At 38.3% G+C, this 20705-nt stretch overlaps 3 protein-coding genes and 2 long non-coding RNA genes across 5 annotated transcripts; 3 read left to right on the top strand and 2 right to left on the bottom strand.

Annotated features, from left to right (window-relative positions):
* Window positions 1-8339: 8339 nt before the first annotated feature.
* LOC133844092 (uncharacterized) lies at window positions 8340-9966 on the bottom strand. The gene is made up of 3 exons (XR_009894567.1): window positions 9776-9966; window positions 9453-9705; window positions 8340-9390 (listed from the first exon to the last, which is right to left on the bottom strand). It is a non-coding gene; the product is annotated as an uncharacterized LOC133844092 (long non-coding RNA).
* Window positions 9967-10174: 208 nt separating this feature from the next.
* Window positions 10175-12092, bottom strand: LOC133844843 (uncharacterized). The gene is made up of 4 exons (XR_009894640.1): window positions 12002-12092; window positions 11861-11931; window positions 11201-11745; window positions 10175-11142 (listed from the first exon to the last, which is right to left on the bottom strand). It is a non-coding gene; the product is annotated as an uncharacterized LOC133844843 (long non-coding RNA).
* Window positions 12093-13146: 1054 nt separating this feature from the next.
* Window positions 13147-14949, top strand: LOC133840143 (uncharacterized). Its single transcript, XM_062271806.1, has 2 exons — window positions 13147-13960; window positions 14027-14949. Exons 1-2 carry the CDS (start codon window positions 13243-13245, stop codon window positions 14947-14949), a joined length of 1641 nt encoding a protein of 546 aa, XP_062127790.1. The 5' UTR covers window positions 13147-13242.
* Window positions 14950-15066: 117 nt separating this feature from the next.
* LOC133842812 (uncharacterized) lies at window positions 15067-17161 on the top strand. Its single transcript, XM_062276065.1, has one exon. The coding sequence runs from the start codon at window positions 16026-16028 to the stop codon at window positions 17133-17135; it is 1110 nt and encodes a 369-aa protein (XP_062132049.1). The 5' UTR covers window positions 15067-16025; the 3' UTR covers window positions 17136-17161.
* Window positions 17162-18035: 874 nt separating this feature from the next.
* LOC133840142 (uncharacterized) lies at window positions 18036-20138 on the top strand. Its single transcript, XM_062271805.1, has 2 exons — window positions 18036-19170; window positions 20082-20138. Exons 1-2 carry the CDS (start codon window positions 18166-18168, stop codon window positions 20136-20138), a joined length of 1062 nt encoding a protein of 353 aa, XP_062127789.1. The 5' UTR covers window positions 18036-18165.
* The last annotated feature ends 567 nt before the right edge of the window (window positions 20139-20705 follow it).

Here is a 20705-nt window from a genome sequence, read left to right as displayed (position 1 = left end):
CTACGACAATTTCAACTCCTAGTTTGAAACTGCAAGTTTAAAAGAAATGTCAAGCGATGCAGCATCAAATCTTCATTAATCTTTTGGCATGCCCAAAAGCAAAAAAAATCAGACGACAAAAAAATAGAGTTGAGGCATTTTCCATAACTAAGCAAAAAACTGTGAGTAAAATTCAATTTGGGTCGCTAACATCGTGACGAAAAAAATAAATACGAAACACGCTGAACAGCAGCAAAAATGAGGCGAACAAAAACCAACTTGGGAAAACTGAATCAAAAATCTACAAAATCTGAATAAAAATCAACGTCAAATGCGGCTGCTGTTGACCTTTTATAGCAAATGTTGTAAAATGCATAAACATTCATAATTTATGCAAACCGTAAAAACAAAATATATGTATAAATACTTATTTTATATTTTCGATAGAAAAAAGTGCAAGCGGCAACTGCATTTGTTGTTGTTGTCATAAGCAATCAGCATAAACTAGAAAATGTGCTGAATTTATTTACCCCTCCTCCTGTCTAATCTTAACTCCCCCCGCACCTAAAATGCGGCAGCTCATACAGAAGCCAATCGAATGACAAGCCGTCTTATAGCCTCCAGTTTTAAGTTTTCAAAAGTTTGTTTTCGGCAGCTTCGACTCAATCGTCAACTCATTGAGATATTGATCTCGCTCCCTCTCTATCGCACCCCTGGCACGCCATCTCTTTCACTCTGGATAGGTCTTTGGTCGTTTTGATCTTCCAGCCGCTGGGGCCGATTGTGAACTATTGTTATTTCACGAACTGTGACACGTTGCCTGTTTTTTCCATGCCCCTCATTTTTGCTACTACTCCATTTGATGTTGTTTCTTTTTGCTATTATTTATTTCTTTATTGTACAATGAGTAAATAAATTTTTTGCTGCTACTGCGCTACTTATTGTTATTGTTGTAGTTGTTACTGTTGCTGTTGCTGTTGTCGTTGTCGTTGTCGGTATCCACCCTCGACCTTTTGTGGCAGCCGCAACCCGGCTAAATGTTTAGCTGCGATTTATCATTATCGTGACTTGTGATCTCGTCGCCGTTTGATTTTGTTTTGTTTGCTTGTTGGTTTCGTTTAATTCTTTTTCTTTTTTGTTTTTCTGCTCCCCATTTGGCTGCAGGTTTTTAGCCATTTTTGGGCAACTTTGTTGGCCATTGTTGCTGCTGCTGCTGTGCTGTGTTTTTGGGAGTATTTAAAGTTTTGTCTGTTTCGTAAATTAACATGTTTTTTATGCTTTGAGTGACATTTGTAGGTGTATAAAGTGGCACAAATGAAGTGAAGTGTACAACAAATATGGCCAATAGATCGGATAGCAGCCTGGTGTTTGTGTTTAGCCAGAGTCAGGGGAGCGCCAGTTGCACCTTGTTGCAACTTCAAAGAGGCACCAGCAGCAGCAGCAGAAAATGCAAAGGCAAGTCAAGTGTTTAGCTGTAAACGGCAGCGAAAGAAGTGCTGCTTCATCAGGAGCTATCATCAGTGGCAGTGGCAGAGGCAGCTATGTGTAGGATTAGAGAGAGCTGATGCAAGTGGTGCAGCAACTTGTGGCAATCACAATTTCCGCAAATTAAAGAGCCATCTCAATCATTCGCCATATCTCTGTGCTTAGCTCACGTTGACTACTTTTCAATCATTAAACACAGCAATTACCTTAAGGATACTCTCGAAGCTTCCAGTGTGCATATCACACCCAAAGAATGCGGCTCAGAATGCAGCAACTCAAAGAGAGAGACTGAGACAGACAGAGAGAGCGGAGTGAGGAGAGTTTAGGCGGTTTGAATTGAAGGTGAAGATGCCATACAATTAAGTAAGCATGGCTAGGTAATGTGCGTCTAACTAGAAATAAATAAACAAGGCGCCCATCACAGCCAAGGTTGCAAACACACACACACACACACACAGACATGCACACAGCGACTCCTCGGGCAACTCCAATCAGTTGCAACTACCGTACGCGTGTGTGCAACACAAGAGGGACTCGAGATTGTGGTGCTTAATGATAGGCTGGTTGGCTACAGTAGCTAGCTGTGGCGTTAGGCCGCGTCGAGCCGCGCTTACTCAATTACCTTTTGACTAAATTATGGCCAATTGTTGCACTGAACATGTGTTGCATAATTACGGGCTGTGTGGCAGCCAACCTCGGCTGCAGCCGTGGCGCGTACGTCGCTGCGGCGACGTTTGCTAGCTGCAAGCATCAATTTGATTACTGCTTATAGATTAGATTTTGATTTTGATTTCGCTGCTGCTGCTGCTGTTGCTGCTGCTGCTTCTGTTGGCCCTGCGGCCTTTGCTAAATGTGTTGCAAACTTGGCCACGTTGACAGGTTAATGGTGTGGATGGTGTGGCAGCTGGTGTCGCTGGCTTCGTGATTAGACTAAGTTGCGGCTTAGGGCGTTAACACTAGGCAAACTCAAATCAATTGTTAGCGCGAACGCAGAAAGTACGATTGCTGCTGCCCACACAGCACACACCATACGGCACACAAACAACAGAGTTGTGAGTTGTGAGTGTTGTAAGCATTTGCTGGGCAATTAGCGTCGCAACATTTACGAGTGCCAGACAAATTACCGAGCAACATGTTGCAATTAAAATAACGGCACGCCAACTTTCGCCAGCCACACAAAAATGTTGCGCGCGTGCGCGGCAGCAACCGCAACCAGTAACCAGTGTTGCTGTTGTGATTGCTGTTGCTGCTGCTGCTGCTGCTGCTGTTGTTACTGGCCAAATGAAGTGCGCGACTTTATGGGGCAAAACACTTCGACAAACCTTCTGCACACACGCACACACACACCTATTCAATTTGTTTGCATTTTAATTGTCGTTTGTCGCCAGCGCTAAAAAGAAAAATTGCCAACAACTAGTCGTCAGTTGTCGCCGTAGCAAATGGCAAATAACAACAAAAGCAACAAAAACAACAGCAACAAAAGCAACACACATTTTATGGCTTTATCCTACGCATTTAACGCTGTTAACAGCTTTGTCAGAGGGTGTGTTAAATATATTTTTATGGTTTAGTTTGCGTGCCTCGCCGAGTTTTTTCTTTCTTCACTCTTCTGTTTTCAGTTTTTAATTTTTAGCTTTTCAGCGTATTTTTTTTTTTTTGTATTTTTTTGGTCTTGGTGCGAGAGTTGCATTGACTTTTTATGGCTATTAACACGCCGCTTTAGCAAGCCGCTTTTAGTTGCTATTTGGTGCTGTTCTTGTTGTTGCTGCTGCTGCAGCAACAGTTGCTGTTGCTTCCGCTGCTGTTGCTAATGTTGCTGTTTTTGCTGCTGTTGATGTAGGCGAGTTTAACAAAATGCTTTTGCGATAATCATGTGCTAAAAGTCCATTGACAAGCCGCTTAAGATAAGCTGGCATTCAGGGGCACGACATTTACAAACACCGGAAAATGTTCCGAGAATCGAGAATACAAATAAATAAAATATTATATGTTATGTATATTAGATGACTTGTCAGTAATTTAACTTCATAACAACAGACCACAAAAATGAGGAATGTTAAAAAAAATATAATAAAGAAATTCAAATCCGAATTACTGAAAAATAATAATAATAATTTGGTATAAAAATTAATACAGCAAGCTAATTCGGCAAACTCTACTTTAAGCATTATAATTGCCTTTTATCTTGAATAAAATCTTGTAAATTGAGTTTAATGGGCATGTTAAGTTCCATTTAACAGAAAATGAGCAATTGTCACACACACAATCAGCTGGTGTCGTTATTATACAAAACTAATAGACTTTGTCACTGGTAAAAAAATAAAAAGAGTCATCGAGTCAAAATCTGAGCTCAACAATAAAAATACAATTTTAAATAAAAGTAAATTGAAAAGACGGCAACACCTGCAAGCCAAACGTTTGCGAATTGTCGGCAATCAATCAACAACAATTGTTGTTGTTGTTGCTGTTGCTGCTAAGTCGCCGTTTCCAGATAGCTGGTTTTTATGGCCAAATGCATTGGTCATAAACACAAAACGCAGAAAAAATATATGACAAAGAGAACAAGCAGCACAAAAAGTCAAAGACAACAACACAAAGAGTCAAAAGTAAAAAGAAAAAACGCCAAAAAAAAACTGTCAGTCAGTTAGTGAGGTACACGATGATATGTTGCATGTGGCATGTTGCACTTGTTGCCATCGTTATTTGCATCTGCCAATCGATAGCAACAAGAGCAATCAGTTGATGTACTGAATTTGATTTGCCAGATTGTTTGCTCTCGCTCTTGCTGTTGCTCTCGCTGTTGCAGCTGATGATGTTGCCAGTTGCTGTTGTGATTGCTGTTGCTGCCTGTTATGCAAGCGGCAAAATGTCAGCCACTTGGCAACATGTGGCTTGCCAATGAATGTCAAACATATTGGACCGTTGCAAATGTCAGCAATTGACAGCTAACACACACACACACACACACACGCATATGCATATGGAACATTTGGTTGCTGTTGCTGCTGCACTTGTTTACGCTATGTCGACGACAACATGTTGCTGCTGGCCGTCCTGATTGGCCTGGCTAGCGACAAATTAGGCGCACAATCGCTTGACTTTTACCGTAGCAATGTTTATGGCCCATTAACTTGGCTTTGGACAAAGTTCAACAGCCCAAACAGCCAACGCCTTTGAGCAGCATACGAGACACTCGAGACCCATTCGCCTACTCTCTGATTAAGCAATTTTTTACACAATTTTCGATTGAGCAGCAGCGGCAGCGGCAGCAACTATTTTATGATATCCAATTAATTTTAATGCATACGCTTGTCTATGTCCAGACATCGCACAGATATGAGTGCCTAAAGTTTTGAGTACGCCTCTCCCCAGTCGCTCAAGGGTCAGCAATTTTTTGATTAACCCCGGTCACGCTAATAACTTGGCAATGGCCAATAGCGAATGCTTTGCTAGCCTAGTCAGCCTTGTCTTGACTTAAGTTGCCTCGCCTCGCCTCGATGAAACCATTATCACTGACCACTGCGAAAACGCAAAAAGAAAGAAATAACTGTGACCCTTGCGATAACTTTCCCAATTCTCTCAGCAATTGCAAATGTTGGCTTTGCAGCTTCGACCCATTTAGCGAAATCACTGGCCTGATGCGAAAATTATTATTATAATGGTCAACTGGTCTCCCTCAATCGATCGATTGCTGAATTATTGTCTTTGGCACCGCGCAGCATATAATTTATGTTTGCCCCGAAAAGTCAATTGAAATGGCCTGCGCGATAACAGAAATTTAAGTGTTTTCCTATGCCCAAAAGCAAGCTCAGCTGAGACTCAAGTTGCTGATTGACCGATGGCAGCCTCAACAGCCAAACTGTCCGACTGTCCAATCGTTTGGCATTTGGCATGACGACGCGACTTCAAAAGGATAGATAGAGAGAGAGAGAGAGAGAGAGAGAGAGAGAGAGAGAGAGAGAGGGACGTTGTCTATCTAACTGGCCATCTAACAATCGGCGAGTATGACTAAGAGGACTGTGTGATAAAGTTGTAGACGTTTTGGCAAATTGATTTTACGGCTACAGTTTCAACTCTGACTGCAAAATAACTCAAGTGTTGCTCTGGGGCATACTTAGACTTTAAACAGATCGTTGGGTTGCGATTCGTTGCTTACTCCAGGGGGTCTATCTCACAGTCTCCCAGTCCGTCTGTCCGTCTGTCTGTCTCTATGATGTGACGATAAGTAACTGGTAGATGATTGTTATTTTAATGTTATGGCCAGGTTTTATGGTTCGTTGCACACAAAAGTGGGTGTCGAATTGTGTGGGCGTTACTAACGGATTGACAAGAACGAAGAAGGAGTGAAAGAGAAATGACCTTTCAAATCGTAACCGCTTTTCGAAAGTGGAGCACACCATCGGTTCAGATAAATTACGATAACTCTATACCGAAGGGCAACTTTTACAACACTCGCAATATAAATAAAAATAAAAATAAAAAACATTTCCGCCTCCTTCAGTAAGCTCTCTGTAATGCTGTTTACATTTCATAGCAATTTTGTGGCTTGCAATCTCAAATCGAAAATAACTCGGCCCACACACAAGAGCTGAAAATGCAACTGGACCCAACCCAGCACAGCCCACAACCGACTTCAAATCTCTAATCTTCTAACCTTGCGCCGATTTTTCAGCAACCCATACAATTGCTCAGGCATTTGAGTGCATTAAGAACAAAAAAAAAAAAACGAAACAAAAAAAAATTATAAATTAAGTACTAATTATATAAAATGCAACAACAATAAAATCAACTCAACAGCTCAATAGCCGAAGCAAATCAAACGAAGCCGCCTTCGAAAAAAAAAAAATGAAAAACAACTAAAGAACAAACTGTGTGTAGTGTGGAAATATTTTGAGCGAGAACGTGTGCGGATTGTGGCCACGCCCACCTAATGCTAACTGCGTGGGCGTAACGCTAATGAACAAAACTTTTGCATATTGCAATGCATGGATGAAAGGTTTGATTATTGCTGTTGCTGTTGTTGTAGTTGTTGGTGTATTGCAATTGTTGCTGTCGCAGTTGCTGCTTGCTGTTGCTGTTGCGTCTTGAATGGGTGATAAATTATTTCCCGCCATTTGCATAAATGCTTTGAATGCATTAATTAAAGTCCAAAGGCACACACAAGCTTGCAACGCCCTCGACACGCCTCCCCCCACACACCACACACCACACAGAACACTACACACTGAACACACCACTTACCACACACCCGTTGATTGTTTGCCATTGCGTGCAGTGCAGCTCAGTTGTCGATCTAATCAATTGCAGTTTATTGTTGGCCAGGCCCATAGAGAACCCATAGAGAAGCCCATTAACCATGTGTGCGATACACTTGTATGCCTTATACGTATTGCACTCGCTAACTATCCATATCTGTCTATCTGTATCTATGTATCTGTTGCTCTTGCCGTTGCTGGATCTGCGTATCTGTATCTCAATATATTCGCCTCTTTAAGTGGCTGCCGCCTAATTGTTCATAAAAGTCAACAGTCAATAGCTCTTTATGTTTGCCTTTGAAATTTATATTTATTTATCGTCATTTTCAAATACAATGGATATGGCAAGCTGTTGTTGTTGTTGTCGTCGTTGTTGTTTCTATAGTTGTTGCTGCTGCTGCTTTTTGTAGATTTGTGTAGCTTCATAATTTTGCAAGACATTTGCTTAGCAGTAGCCATTGGCTCACTGAGCCGTTGATTTGAATTCAAGGTCTGCCATTCCTTACAATTAGTGACAGAATTTATGAGCGATTTCAATTTTAAATTGCTTGCAATCGTTGTGTTTTTTGCTGTTGCTGTTGATGTCGTTGCGCTGTGCTGTGCTGTGGGTTAACAAGTTTCAAGAGCTGCAGCGAGCATTGGCCAAAATTAACCTTACATAACTCACAAGCATCAGTTAAGGCCAAATATTAGTTAAGAATTTCAATTGATAAATATAAATTTGAAAAAAAAAAACTTTATATTATTTTTAAAACCTTGCATGCATGTAACTCGAACTTTATTCGCTAATTTTAAGTACTAAGTTGTTAAATATTAGTGGCAATAACTTGTTAACAATCTGAACATGCCATCAAGCTGACATAATTTCTTACATCAGCGCTGAGTTTAGCGTCCATTTATTCAATTGAATAATATTTGCCTCTTGGCAATGCATTTTTTATTAGAAATAACTATGACACTTTGCTACGGGGCGGTCACGTTAGAACAAACCGAACCGAACCGTACCGAACCCCAACCGCAACCTCAACCTCACCAACCGCCAGCAGCAACATCGGACTGAGAGCCAGCAGCTAACAATTACGCGGTCGTGGTCAAGGGGCCATTTGGTAGATGAGCGATAAGGCCCAGTTGAGTTGACTTGACTGACACCCAGAAACAGAAATAGTGACTGAGACTGAGTCTGAGTCTGAGACTGGGAGTGAGACTGGGAGTGCAGCAATCAGGCAGACACGACTTGAACTTGCATGTAAATATGGACACGACGATTGATTATATTGCCTAGCTGTAATTGTCTTTCGATCTGATATGCATCAACAGTGAGCAATAAAACTAAACCGCCTCAAATGGTGTCCTTTAGACTTGTTCGGTAGTCTGACTCGTTAGCTCATCATTCGCATTCTCAACATTTTTATTATCAACGGATTGTTGACTTCACAATGTTGTTAAAGTTTTTGCTATTATTACAACTACTGACTATTTTTACTCAGCAAACTTCCTCGTTCCGAGCAACACAATTATTGCAGCAGATTAACGTTCAATACAATACGAATCTAAACATATATATTAACTTCGAAGATACAAATCGAAGTGTAATAGATTTAAAGCTTATCGAAACGCCTGCAATTCATTTAAATCTTTCAGTGTCCAGTTTTTATAAATTTAGATTAATTGGAAACTTTCCTCGCAACGCTTTAGTTATTGTTCATATAAAACGAAAACCAATTGTAGAAGCTGTCGAGAAATTTTTACCTTTCCTGCTCAAGGAACTCCACGAACTTCACATAGTTTTTATTACAGAGCAACATCCAAACAGCTGGCAGAAGGATCTCTTCAGATATTGTTATCGACAAGGCTTCATCAATACGTTGCTAGTCTATTCACTGAATCGAACCCTCTCACTGTATAGCTACAATCCATATCCAGAAATCAATACTCTTAAATTGTCAAAGCTAGACGATTACTTTAACAGACGGCATCTCCTACAAAACTTCCATCAATATACGATTCATACAATGTCTGATGTGACGGAGCCACGCAAGATTCAATATGTGAATCGCAGAGGACAACTCGTTCATTCTGGATATATTTACAAAGCATTTTTGGAATTTATCCGTCGTCACAATGCCACTTTGGAATTCTTACCACCAATGAATTCGGTTGGTGCATTTCGTCAAGCTTTTGCTATGATACTCAACAAGGAAATGGATTTCACTTGTTATCCCAAGGAAGTAACTTGGACAATATCCAGTACAACTCCGCTTTATCTACTAAAGAAATATGTTATGGTACCTTATGCTCGACCCATTGCCAGCTATTTGTACTTTGGACGACCTTTCACTTGGACTTTATGGTTGGCAGTGCTTGCTACAATGGGATATGTTACGGTAATACTCTATGTCAGCTATGGATCTGTAAGATCGGAGCTTGGGGTAGACTTTCTGAGTAGCTTGTGCTACATTTTATTCCTATCACAGCCACGACTTAATATATTTAATTGGCAACAGATGATGATTCACATCATTATGATTCTTGGAGGATTTATTTTGACCAACTTGTATCTAGCGATGCTATCGAGCATGCTCACATCTGGATTATTTGAACCACAACTCAATACACTCCAAGATCTGAAACATTCTCCATATCCACTGCTCGTGGATGACAACTACATAAACTTTTTTAAGAATTCAGGGGCTCTTCCAGCAGAAGTAAAAAATCAAATGCGCTATGACATACCTGCGGTCCTTAATGCAGCTCGCATTGGAATGAATTCTAGCTTCATGTATGTTGCTTACGAAGATCGAATGGAAGGAATTTTGTACCAACAACACTTACTGAAAGTGCCTCGTTTTAAGAAAATACCAGAGAGCTTTATGACTGGACTTATGGCTTTTCCAGTGGCACCATCCTTACCTTACCTCAACATGTTGAATGTCTATATGAGACGTATTTTTGAGTGTGGCATTTTCGCAAAGATGATGAGTGATTCCTGGATGGATACGATCGAGAGCGGAATATACAAGCTGATGAGAAGCGAAGGAGTTGAACAAAAACCTTACGATTTGGAATTCTTTTACTATGCATTCGCTCTTTGGGCTATTGGCTTAACATTGGCTGGACTCGTTTTTGTTTTGGAAATGTTCATAAACCGAATAAATTAAGTAACTGTTGTTTACACCATAAATTCTTTAAAGACGCCCTATAGTATTTTTGGGTTGCAATGAACTAGTTTTGGCTTAATTTGTGTTCTTAATAAAATCTATAACAGAATTCTCACAGTCGAAGCATCAATATTAGGTTTTAAACTGCTTTTAAATTTAAACGTTCATTCTTTTTTTTTATGTAACTGTTTCGTTAATGCAATTATCTGATAAAAATCGCCTCTAGGCTGTGTTGTGGTAATATGTTATTATTATGTTTCTAAAGGTGTAATTTAACACATTGCCAGTTAAGGTTGGAAAACAATATTTGATTATCTGATGATGAATGATTAAGCCTAGCTGAGATAATATTTATATAACAATTTTCCTAAGCCATGAAATTATATATAAGGCCGAACACAAAACTAAATTATCATAAATGGAATTCCAGCAGTGTCCTTTAAGTTTGCTTCGTGGATAGTCGATTTTTGACGATACGGTTACTTATTATTGCAAATAATTATTTCTTCGTCTTCAACAGTATGCAGTTAAACATTCTGTTACTTTTCTTATATGGATTGCATAGTACTCAAAATTCCAAGATGACACCAGAAATAACACAAACATTGATGGAACTTAATGCAAAATATGCAACGGAACTTAACGTATTCATCAACTTTCAGGAATTTTATATGGATTTCCAATTACTAATATCTCCTGCAATTCAACTTCAGATGACAGCTGAGAAGTTTCGAAGATTTCGTTTGCATGATAACTTTTCCCATAACGCTTTAATTATTATTGATATAAGAGTGCCACCTCTTGATCCAGAAGTGGCTTATAATTTACCATATCTTTTGAGGGAACTACATGAACTTCATATAGTATTTATTACAGACCAAGATCCTCAAAGCTGGCAGCAGGATCTCTTTAGATATTGTTTTCGAGAAGGCTTTATCAACACTTTGCTAATCCATCAAAACAATCGGGATGTGTCTTTTTATAGTTACATTCCGTATCCAGAAATGCATATCCAAAAATTATCCAAGCTAGAAGAATACTTCACCAGATGGCAGCTTCTTCGCAATTTCCACCATTATCCTGTTCGAACGATTTCCAACACAAATGAGCCACGCAAGATTCAATATGTGAATCGTAAAGGTCAACTCGTTCATGCTGGGTATATTTATAATATATTTCTGGAATTTACCAGGCGCCACAACGCAACGTTAAAGCTTTTGCCCGAAATAGAAAATGATGGTGCTTTTCCTATTGCAATGGCAATGCTAAACAATAAGGAATTTGATTTTGTTTGCTACCCCACGGAACTTACATGGAACTTACCAAGTACATCGCCGCTTTATTTGCTAAAAGATTACATTATTGTACCCCATTCCCGTGCCATTGCCAGCTATTTGTACTTTGAAAAGCCTTTTGCCTGGACTGTGTGGATGGCCGTGGTTGCCACTGTGGCTTATGGCATGATTATGCTTTATGCCTGCTGTGGATCTGCCAGGTCTGAGATTGGTTTATACTTGCTAAACAGCTTGTGTCACGTATTATACATTTCACAATCGCGAATTTGTGTCTTGAATTGGCAACAGATGACGATTCACATCATTATGATTCTTGCTGGATTTATATTAACTAACACGTATTTGGCGGTGTTGTCGAGCATGCTCACATCTGGATTATTTGAGCCACAACTAAATACATTGGAAGACTTGAAACATTCTCCTTATCCTTTGCTCATAGATGACTACTATATAGATTATCTAAAGGAAGCTGTGTCTCTGCCAGCAGAAGTAAAAAAATCGAATGTGCCTCGACACAGTAGATGGCCTTAATAAAGCTCGAATTGGATTGAATTCTAGCTTCATGTATGTTGCCTACGAAGATCGAATGGAAGGAATTTTGTACCAACAACACTTACTGAAAGTGCCTCGTTTTAAGAAAATACCAGAAAGTCTTATGACATTTCCAGTGGCACCATCCTTACCTTACCTCAGCATGTTGAATGTCTATATGAGACGTATCTTTGAGTGTGGCATTTTCGCAAAGATGATGAGTGATTCCTGGATGGATACGATCGAGAGCGGAATATACAAGCTGATGAGAAGCGAAGGAGTTGAACAAAAACCTTACGATTTGGAATTCTTTTACTATGCATTTGCTCTTTGGGCTATTGGCTTAACATTGGCTGGACTCGTTTTTCTTTTGGAAATGTTCATAAACCGAATAAATTAAGTAACTTTTGTTTACACCAAAAATTCTTTAAAGTTGCCCTTTTTTGCGTTGGAATGAACTACTTTTGGCTTGCTCTTAAACGTTTTAAACGTTTTTCTTTTTATACCCGCTACCCATAGGGTAGAAGGGTATTATAACTTTGTGCCGACAAGAAATGTGCGTAACAGGTAGAAGGAGGCATCTCCGACCCTATAAAGTAGATATTCTTGATCAGCGTCAACAGCCGAGACGATCTAGAAATGCCCGTCTGTCTGTCCGTCCGTCTGTCCGTCCGTCCGTATAAACACCTAGATCTCAGAGACTATAAGAGATAGAGCTATAATTTTTTTTCGACAGTATTTGTTATGATTGCACGCAGATCAAGTTTGTTCCAAATTTTCGACACGCCCCCGTACGCCCCCGAAAATTGAAAATCTAATAACAAGCGTAATTTTTGTGTGTATGATAGTAAGTATAGTATTTATGAGTCCTGAAAATTTGATCGCGATCAGAGAAAAATTGTGGAAGTTATTAAAGAAATACTTTTGCATGGCAAAAGCGCCTACTTACTAGGGGTCTTAGTTGCTTTGGCCGACAATCTGGTATATTATGCCGTGTATGGTATATTTTGAATATGGTACTATATCGATATAACAAAAATACCGTTTAATATATTTTTAGTATTTTAGTGTTTTTGGTATATTTTGCAAAAATACTGCAATATTTTGCATTTATTCAAAATGGGTAGCGGGTATCTCAGAGTCAAACTCACTCGACGGTAACTTTCATACTTGTTTTTTATATAACTGTTTTGTTAATACAATTATCTGATAAAAAATCGCAAGTAGGCTGTGTTGTGGTAATATGTTATTATTATGTTTCTAAAGGTGTAATTTAACACTTTGCCAGTTAAGGTTGGAAAATAATATTTAATTATCTGATGACAGTAGATGAAAGATAAAGCCTAGCTGAGATAATACTCGTATTTATATAACAATTTCCCTTAGCCATGAAATATGTATAATATAAGGCCAAACACAAAACTAAATTATCATAAATGAAATTCCAACAGTGTCCTTTAAGTTTGCTTCGTGGATAGTCGATTTTTGACGATACGGTTACTTATTATTGCAAATAATTATTTCTTCGTCTTCAACAGTATGCAGTTAAACATTCTGTTACTTTTCTTATATGGATTGCATAGTACTCAAAATTCCAAGATGACACCAGAAATAACACAAACATTGATGGAACTTAATGCAAAATATGCAACGGAACTTAACGTATTCATCAACTTTCAGGAATTTTATATGGATTTCCAATTACTAATATCTCCTGCAATTCAACTTCAGATGACAGCTGAGAAGTTTCGAAGATTTCGTTTGCATGATAACTTTTCCCATAACGCTTTAATTATTATTGATATAAGAGTGCCACCTCTTGATCCAGAAGTGGCTTATCATTTGCCATATCTTTTGAGGGAACTACATGAACTTCATATAGTATTTATTACAGACCAAGATCCTCAAAGCTGGCAGCAGGATCTCTTTAGATATTGTTTTCGAGAAGGCTTTATCAACACTTTGCTAATCCATCAAAACAATCGGAATGTGTCTTTTTATAGTTACATTCCGTATCCAGAAATGCATATCCAAAAATTATTCAAGCTAGAAGAATACTTCACCAGATGGCAGCTTCATTGCAATTTTCACCATTATCCTGTTCGAACGATTGCCAACACAAATGAGCCACGCAAGATTCAATATGTGAATCGTAAAGGTCAACTCGTTCATGCTGGATATATTTATAATATATTTTTGGAATTTACCAGGCGCCACAACGCAACTCTCAAGATTTTGCCGGAAATAGAAACGGATGGTGCGATTCCTAGGGCAATGGCAATGTTAAACAATAAGGAATTTGATTTTGTTTGCTACCCTATAGAACTTACATGGAACTTAACAAGTACATCTCCGCTTTATTTGCTAAAAGATTACATTATTCTACCTCATTCCCGTCCCATTGCCAGCTATTTGTACTTCAGAAAGCCTTTCGCCTGGACTGTGTGGTTAGCCGTGGTTGCTACAGTGGTTTATGGTATGGTAATGTTCTATGCCAGCTGCGGATCTGCAAAGTCAGAGATGGGTATATTCTTGCTAAATAGCTTGTGTCATGTTTTATTCATTTCACAATCGCGAATCACTGTCTTCAATTGGCAACAGATGACGATTCATTTCATAATGATTCTTGGTGGATTTATATTAACTAATTCGTATCTGGCGATGTTATCGAGCATTCTAGCATCTGGATTATTTGAGCCACAACTAAATACATTGGAAGACTTAAACCAATCTCCTTACCCTTTGCTCGTAGATGATTACTATATAGATTATCTAAAAGAAGCTGTGTCCCTGCCAGAAGAAGTAAAAAATCGAATGTGCGTCGACACACAAGTTGGCCTTAATAAAGCTCGCATTGGCTTGAATGCTAGCTTTATGTATACTGCCTATGAAGATCGAATGGAAGGAATTTTGTACCAACAACACTTACTGAAAGTGCCTCGTTTTAAGAAAATACCAGAGAGTCTTATGACCGGACTTATGGCATTTCCAGTGGCACCATCCTTACCTTACCTCAGCATGTTGAATGTCTATATGAGACGTATCTTTGAGTGTGGCATTTTCGCAAAGATGATGAGTGATTCCTGGATGGATACGATCGAAAGCGGAATATACAAGCTAATGAGAAGCGAAGGAGTTGAACAAAAACCTTACGATTTGGAATTCTTTTACTATGCATTCGCTCTTTGGGCTATTGGCTTAACATTAGCTGGACTCGCATTTATTTTTGAAATGTTCATAAAATGAGTTAAAGAAAATGTACTTAATTTATGTATTACTTCAAACTGCGTGTTACTTGTCTTTTTTTCAATAATTATTGTTAAAATATTTAGTTACGATTAAATAAAATTATAACGTCTCTCCTCTTCGCTTATTAACATAGAATTAAATTATGGTTGCAGTAAATATAATTTGCAAGGAGCAGACTGAAACATAATATTTTCTTACCTAAGTGCCTATTATCATAGTTGTAGTGTTTAAGGGGTCATTTAGAAAGATAATTCGACTACCTTAATCTATGTACTGTGATGTATATAATCATGCGTAATTACTCTTGGATCTGATAAGATACAAAAGTCTAGAACAAAACTCAATCGCTTGAGCTATGGGAGAAATAGTGTTCTTTGAGCTTGCTTCGTGGATAGTTGACTTTCCCTGTTTCGGATTCGTTAACTTATTATTCACTCCTCAGTATGCGGTTAAAAATTCAGATAATAAATCTACTTTTATTATGTGGATGGTGTACAATAAGTTCAGAGCAGATATCTGGAATATCGAAAACATTGCTGCAACTTAACGCTGAATATAAAACAAATCTTAATGTGTTCATTAACTCTGAGGATTTTAATTTGGATTACCAACTACTAGAGACTCCAGCAATTCAACTTCAGATGACAATTAAGAATTTTCGCAAATTTCGTTTATTCGGAAACTTTTCCCATAACGCTTTGATAATTATTGTCATAAGAATTCCACCACTTGATCCAGCGGTGGCTTTTCATTTACCATATCTTCTTAAGGAACTACATGAACTTAATATATTATTCATTACGGAGGAGGATCCCACCGTCTGGCAGGAGGATCTTTATAGATTTTGTTTTCAAGAAGGCTTCATCAATACTCTCTTGATTCATAAAGTTAATCAAACTCAACTACTTTACAGCTACCATCCGTATCCACAAATTAAAACCATTGAACTACCTCAACTAGAAGACTATTTCAATAGATGACAACACATACAAAACTTTCATAATTTTACAATACGGACTCTACAGGATATTGTGGAACCTCGCTTATTACAATATGTGAATCGTAAGGGTCAAATGGTTTACGCCGGATATCTTCTGAATGCTCTCAAAGAGTTCGTAAGACGTTATAATGCAACATTGCAATTTTTACCCAAACTGCCAGAGGATAAAGCAATTCAAAAGGCATTTGCAATGATACAACACAAACAAGTGGACATAGTTTGTTATATTACCGAGATACCGTGGCAACTGCCCAGCACAGCTCCTCTCTATCTGCTTCGCAGCTACATTGCCGTGCCACATTCGCGACCCATTGCCAGTTATTTGTACTTTGGACGACCTTTCACCTGGAATTTGTGGCTCGCCGTGGTTGCCACAGTGGTTTATGTTATGATTATGCTTTATGCAAGTTGTGGGTCTGCCAGATCGGAATTCGGACTTCACTTATTGAGCAGCTTGTGTCACATTTTATTTATTTCACAACCACAACAGATTATCAGCCATTGGCAACAGTTTGCAATACACTTTATCATGATTCTCAGTGGATTTATACTGACTAACTTGTATCTGGCGATGTTGTCAAGCATGCTAACTTTGGGTTTATTTGAGCCACAATTTAATACTCTTCAAGATCTGAAATATTCTCCATATCCATTGATGGTAGATGACTATTATATAGACTATCTAAAACATGCTGTTTCTCTGCCAGCAGAAGTCAAAGATCAGATGCTCATCGAAACCAAGGAAAACTTATTCATCGCGCGTACTGGTTTGAATACTAGTTATATGTACTTTAGCTATGAGGATCGATTGGAGGCAATTCTATATCAGCAACACCTATTGAAAGTGCCTCGATTTAAAGTCATACCAGAAAGCTTTATGGATGGACTCATGGCACTTCCAACAGCCCCATCTTTGCCATATCTGAGCCTTCTTAATGCATTCTTAAGGCGAATATTTGAGTGCGGAGTTTTAAACAAGATGAAGAGTGATGCCTGGATGGATGCAATCGATAGTGGAATCTTCAGGTTGATGAGAAACGAGGGAACGGAACGGAAACCATACGATTTGGATTTCTATTTCTTTGTCTTTGTGCTCTGGGCTGTAGGTTTGACTTTGGCTGGACTTTGTTTTCTTATGGAGTTGTTAAGATGGCACATCAATGCTGTTCTCTTTTCCACATAAATATATGCATATTTTATAATATATATTAATGTTTTATAATAAACATCATAACTATGCCTTTTTTAAGCTTCACCTATAAAACTGTGACACTATTTTATAAGTATACAATACTTGCAAAAAAACATTTAAAAGAGAGATCAATTTTAATAAATGTTTATAATTGTTGCCTAAACTAAATTAATTGTTTATTACGCAACTACGAATGGTTTTAACTTTGTCATGTAGTTCTTAAAAATTAATTTTTCGTAATTAATTCTTGTAGCGCTGAAGTCCGACTAAACTTGAGAAATACATCACTTAACTACTGCACTTCGACCTTTGGAAGCAATTCTTACTTCTCATGTGATTTAATTGCACTGATAAATTAAGTTGTCTGCGGAAAGTAATGTTCATAGTTACTATTTAGCTAGAATGAGGGTGAACCTCAGTTATTATCATGAGGCCGTGCTTAACTCTTCTTCTGTTGAGTAGTCTCTTGACTATTTTCACCGTGCGGACAATTCCGATATCTGGTGTAACACAAATACTGCTGCAACTTAACGCAGCTCTTAACACAAATCTCAATATATTTATTAACGTTAAGGAAACTAGGGAAGATGTCTTTGACTTAGCATCACTAGAAACACCCTCGATACAAACAGAGATGTCGTTAAATTCTTTTCAATATTTTCGGGTACTTGGATGTTACACTCGAAAAACGCAAGTCATTGTGTCTATAAAGGAACCAAAACTTGACTCGGAACTATTACACTTCTTACCTCATCTTTTAAAGGAACTACATGAACTGCACATACTTTTTATTACGGAACAGGATCCTACCACTTGGCAGCGAGATCTTTTTATTTACTGCTTTGGAGAAGGATTTGTCAACGCCCTTCTCATTTATAATCAAAATGGAACTATATCTCTTCATAGCTACAGACCATATCCAGTAATTCGAGAGCAGAACATATCGCAGATAGAAGAGTATTTAAATCGATGGACATTACTTCAAAATTTTCAACATTTTCAAATTCGAACAGTTTTCCTAATGGTTCCCCCTCGAATGATGAACTATGTCAACCGGAAAGGAGAACACGTTCATGCTGGTTACATGTATGCCGTTATGTTGGAGTTCATAAAACGTCACAATGGCACACTGAAAATCTTGACTCATACAGATAAATTGGGTATTGTTCACGTCGCTGAGGTCATGATTGCAGCAAAGCAAATTGATTTCGCCTGCTATCCCAAGGAGCCTAAGTGGAATTTGTCGGGCACGGCGCCGTTGTTTCTTCTGAAAGACTATATTGCAGTGCCACATGCTCAACCCATTGCCAGCTATTGGTACTTTGCTCAGCCCTTTACCTGGACAACTTGGCTGGCTGTGATAGCCTCGGTTATATACGGCATGTTAATGCTCTTCGGATCGCACAGATCGGAATTTGGAGTTCACTTCCTCAGCAGTTGGTGTCATCTATTGTATCTACCTCATCCACGAAGTACGATCAGAAATTGGCAGCAGCGTGTTATACATTTCATTCTGATTCTCAGTGGATTTATATTAACCAACACGTATCTGACGATGTTGTCGAGCATTCTAACATCTGGATTATTTGAGCCTCAGGTTAATACTTTGCATGAGGTGCTGCATACTCCTTATCGCTTGATAGCATCCGCCTACTATGTACAATACTTTAAAAACGCATCTTCGGTTCCAGAGAAACTAGTAGACAATGCTTATATTGCTTCTGCAGAAGAGATTGACAGAGTTCGAGCTGGGCTGAATACTAGCTTCCTGTACATTGCGTATGGGGACCGCATGGATTGTCTTTTGTATCAACAACTCTTGTTGAAAACACCTCGATTTAAGAAACTATCATTGGGATCGGACGCATTTTTTTCATTTCCACTTGCCTCATCTTTGCCATATCTAAACATGTTGAATACCTATTTGCAACGCATCTATGACAGTGGAATATTTATGAAGATGATGCGTGATTCCTCGAGAGATACAATTGATAGTGGAATACACAAGTTATTTAGAGATGATGGAGTTCAACATAAACCATTCGATTTGCAATTTTATATTTTTGTTTTTGCACTCTGGGCTTTTGGCTTGGCATTGGCAAGTCTATGTTTTATGATAGAATCCTGCAGCTGGCCACGGATTAAGAATTACTTTTATATAAACATCTAAAATGTTAATTGATGTAATGTTTATCACCATGACTTTGAGTTCAGTTAATAAACGATTAAATTTTCATTGACAGCATTTAAATTTTTTTTAAAAACCTGTAAGGTCAAATAAATCTGTTCGCTTTTATTTTCTTCAACTCATGTGTTTAAATTGCTTGACAAATGACAAGTCATTTGTGAAACTTTTTTTAGGTCTTTTAGATAAATGATTAAATTTTGAACTGTCAATTAGTTCTTATTTTTAGTATGAGCTTTAAATTCATATTCAAGTAATCTCAGTCATTACCATGCAGTCTTGGCTAATAGTTCTTCTGTTGAGTAGTTTTTCTACTACTTCGATTTTTGGTGTAACACAAATAGTGCAGCAACTTAATGTAGCATTCAACACAAAGCTGAACATTTTTATTAACTTCAACGATGCTTCGAAGGACCAGTTGGATTTACCTCTAATAGAAACACCATCGATTCAACTAGAGCTATCATTGAAGTCTTTTAGCTATTTTCAAGTACTCGGAATCTTCACTCGGGAGACTTTAATTGTTGTGAATATAAAAGAGACGCCAATAGATCCAAGAGTATCTCATTTCTTGCCTCATCTTTTAAAGGAATTACATGAACTAAAGATTGTTTTTATAACTCAAAAGAATCCCATCGTATGGCAAAAGGAATTATTTATTTACTGCTTTGAAGAAGGTTTTGTCAACACCTTACTCATCCATCGTAGCAATGGAAACTCGTCACTTTATAGTTACTATCCTTATCCAACAGTTCGAGAGTACAAATTACGACATATCAACGAGTTTATTAACAGATGGCGATTACTAGAAAATTTTCAACACTTCGAGATTCGAACAACATCTTTTATAATTGAACCACGTATGATTCACTACACAAATCGTAAGGGAGAACACGTTCACGCTGGATATATGTATAACCTAATGCTGGAATTTATTAGACGACATAATGGTACATTGAAGATATTGACGAAGAAATTCCACATTGGAATTCCCCATATCGGTGAGGTGATGTTACCAAGCAAGGAAATTGACTTCGCCTGCTATCCCAAGGAGCCCAATTGGAAAGTTCCAAGCACAGTAGCACTCTATATTTTGAAGAGTAAGATTGCAGTTCCCTATGCTCAACCCATTGCCAGATATTTATACATAGCTGAACCATTCACCAGGACAACTTGGCTGGCTTTCATAGTCACTGTAATATACGGTATGGTAATGCTCTATGGAACTCATAGATCGGAATTTGGAGTTCACTTGCTCAGCAGCTGGTGTAATTTATTGTATTTGCCTCAGCCACGAATCCCAGTGCAAAATTGGCAACAGTCTGTTATCCATTTTATAATGATTCTCAGTGGATTTATACTGACAAATTTGTATG

This window comes from Drosophila sulfurigaster, chromosome 3, assembly GCF_023558435.1.
Source record: "Drosophila sulfurigaster albostrigata strain 15112-1811.04 chromosome 3, ASM2355843v2, whole genome shotgun sequence".
Taxonomy (NCBI): Eukaryota; Metazoa; Arthropoda; class Insecta; order Diptera; family Drosophilidae; genus Drosophila; species Drosophila sulfurigaster.
The sequence above is the reverse complement of the archived record's forward strand: the minus strand, read 5'-3'. Positions and strand labels throughout refer to the sequence as shown.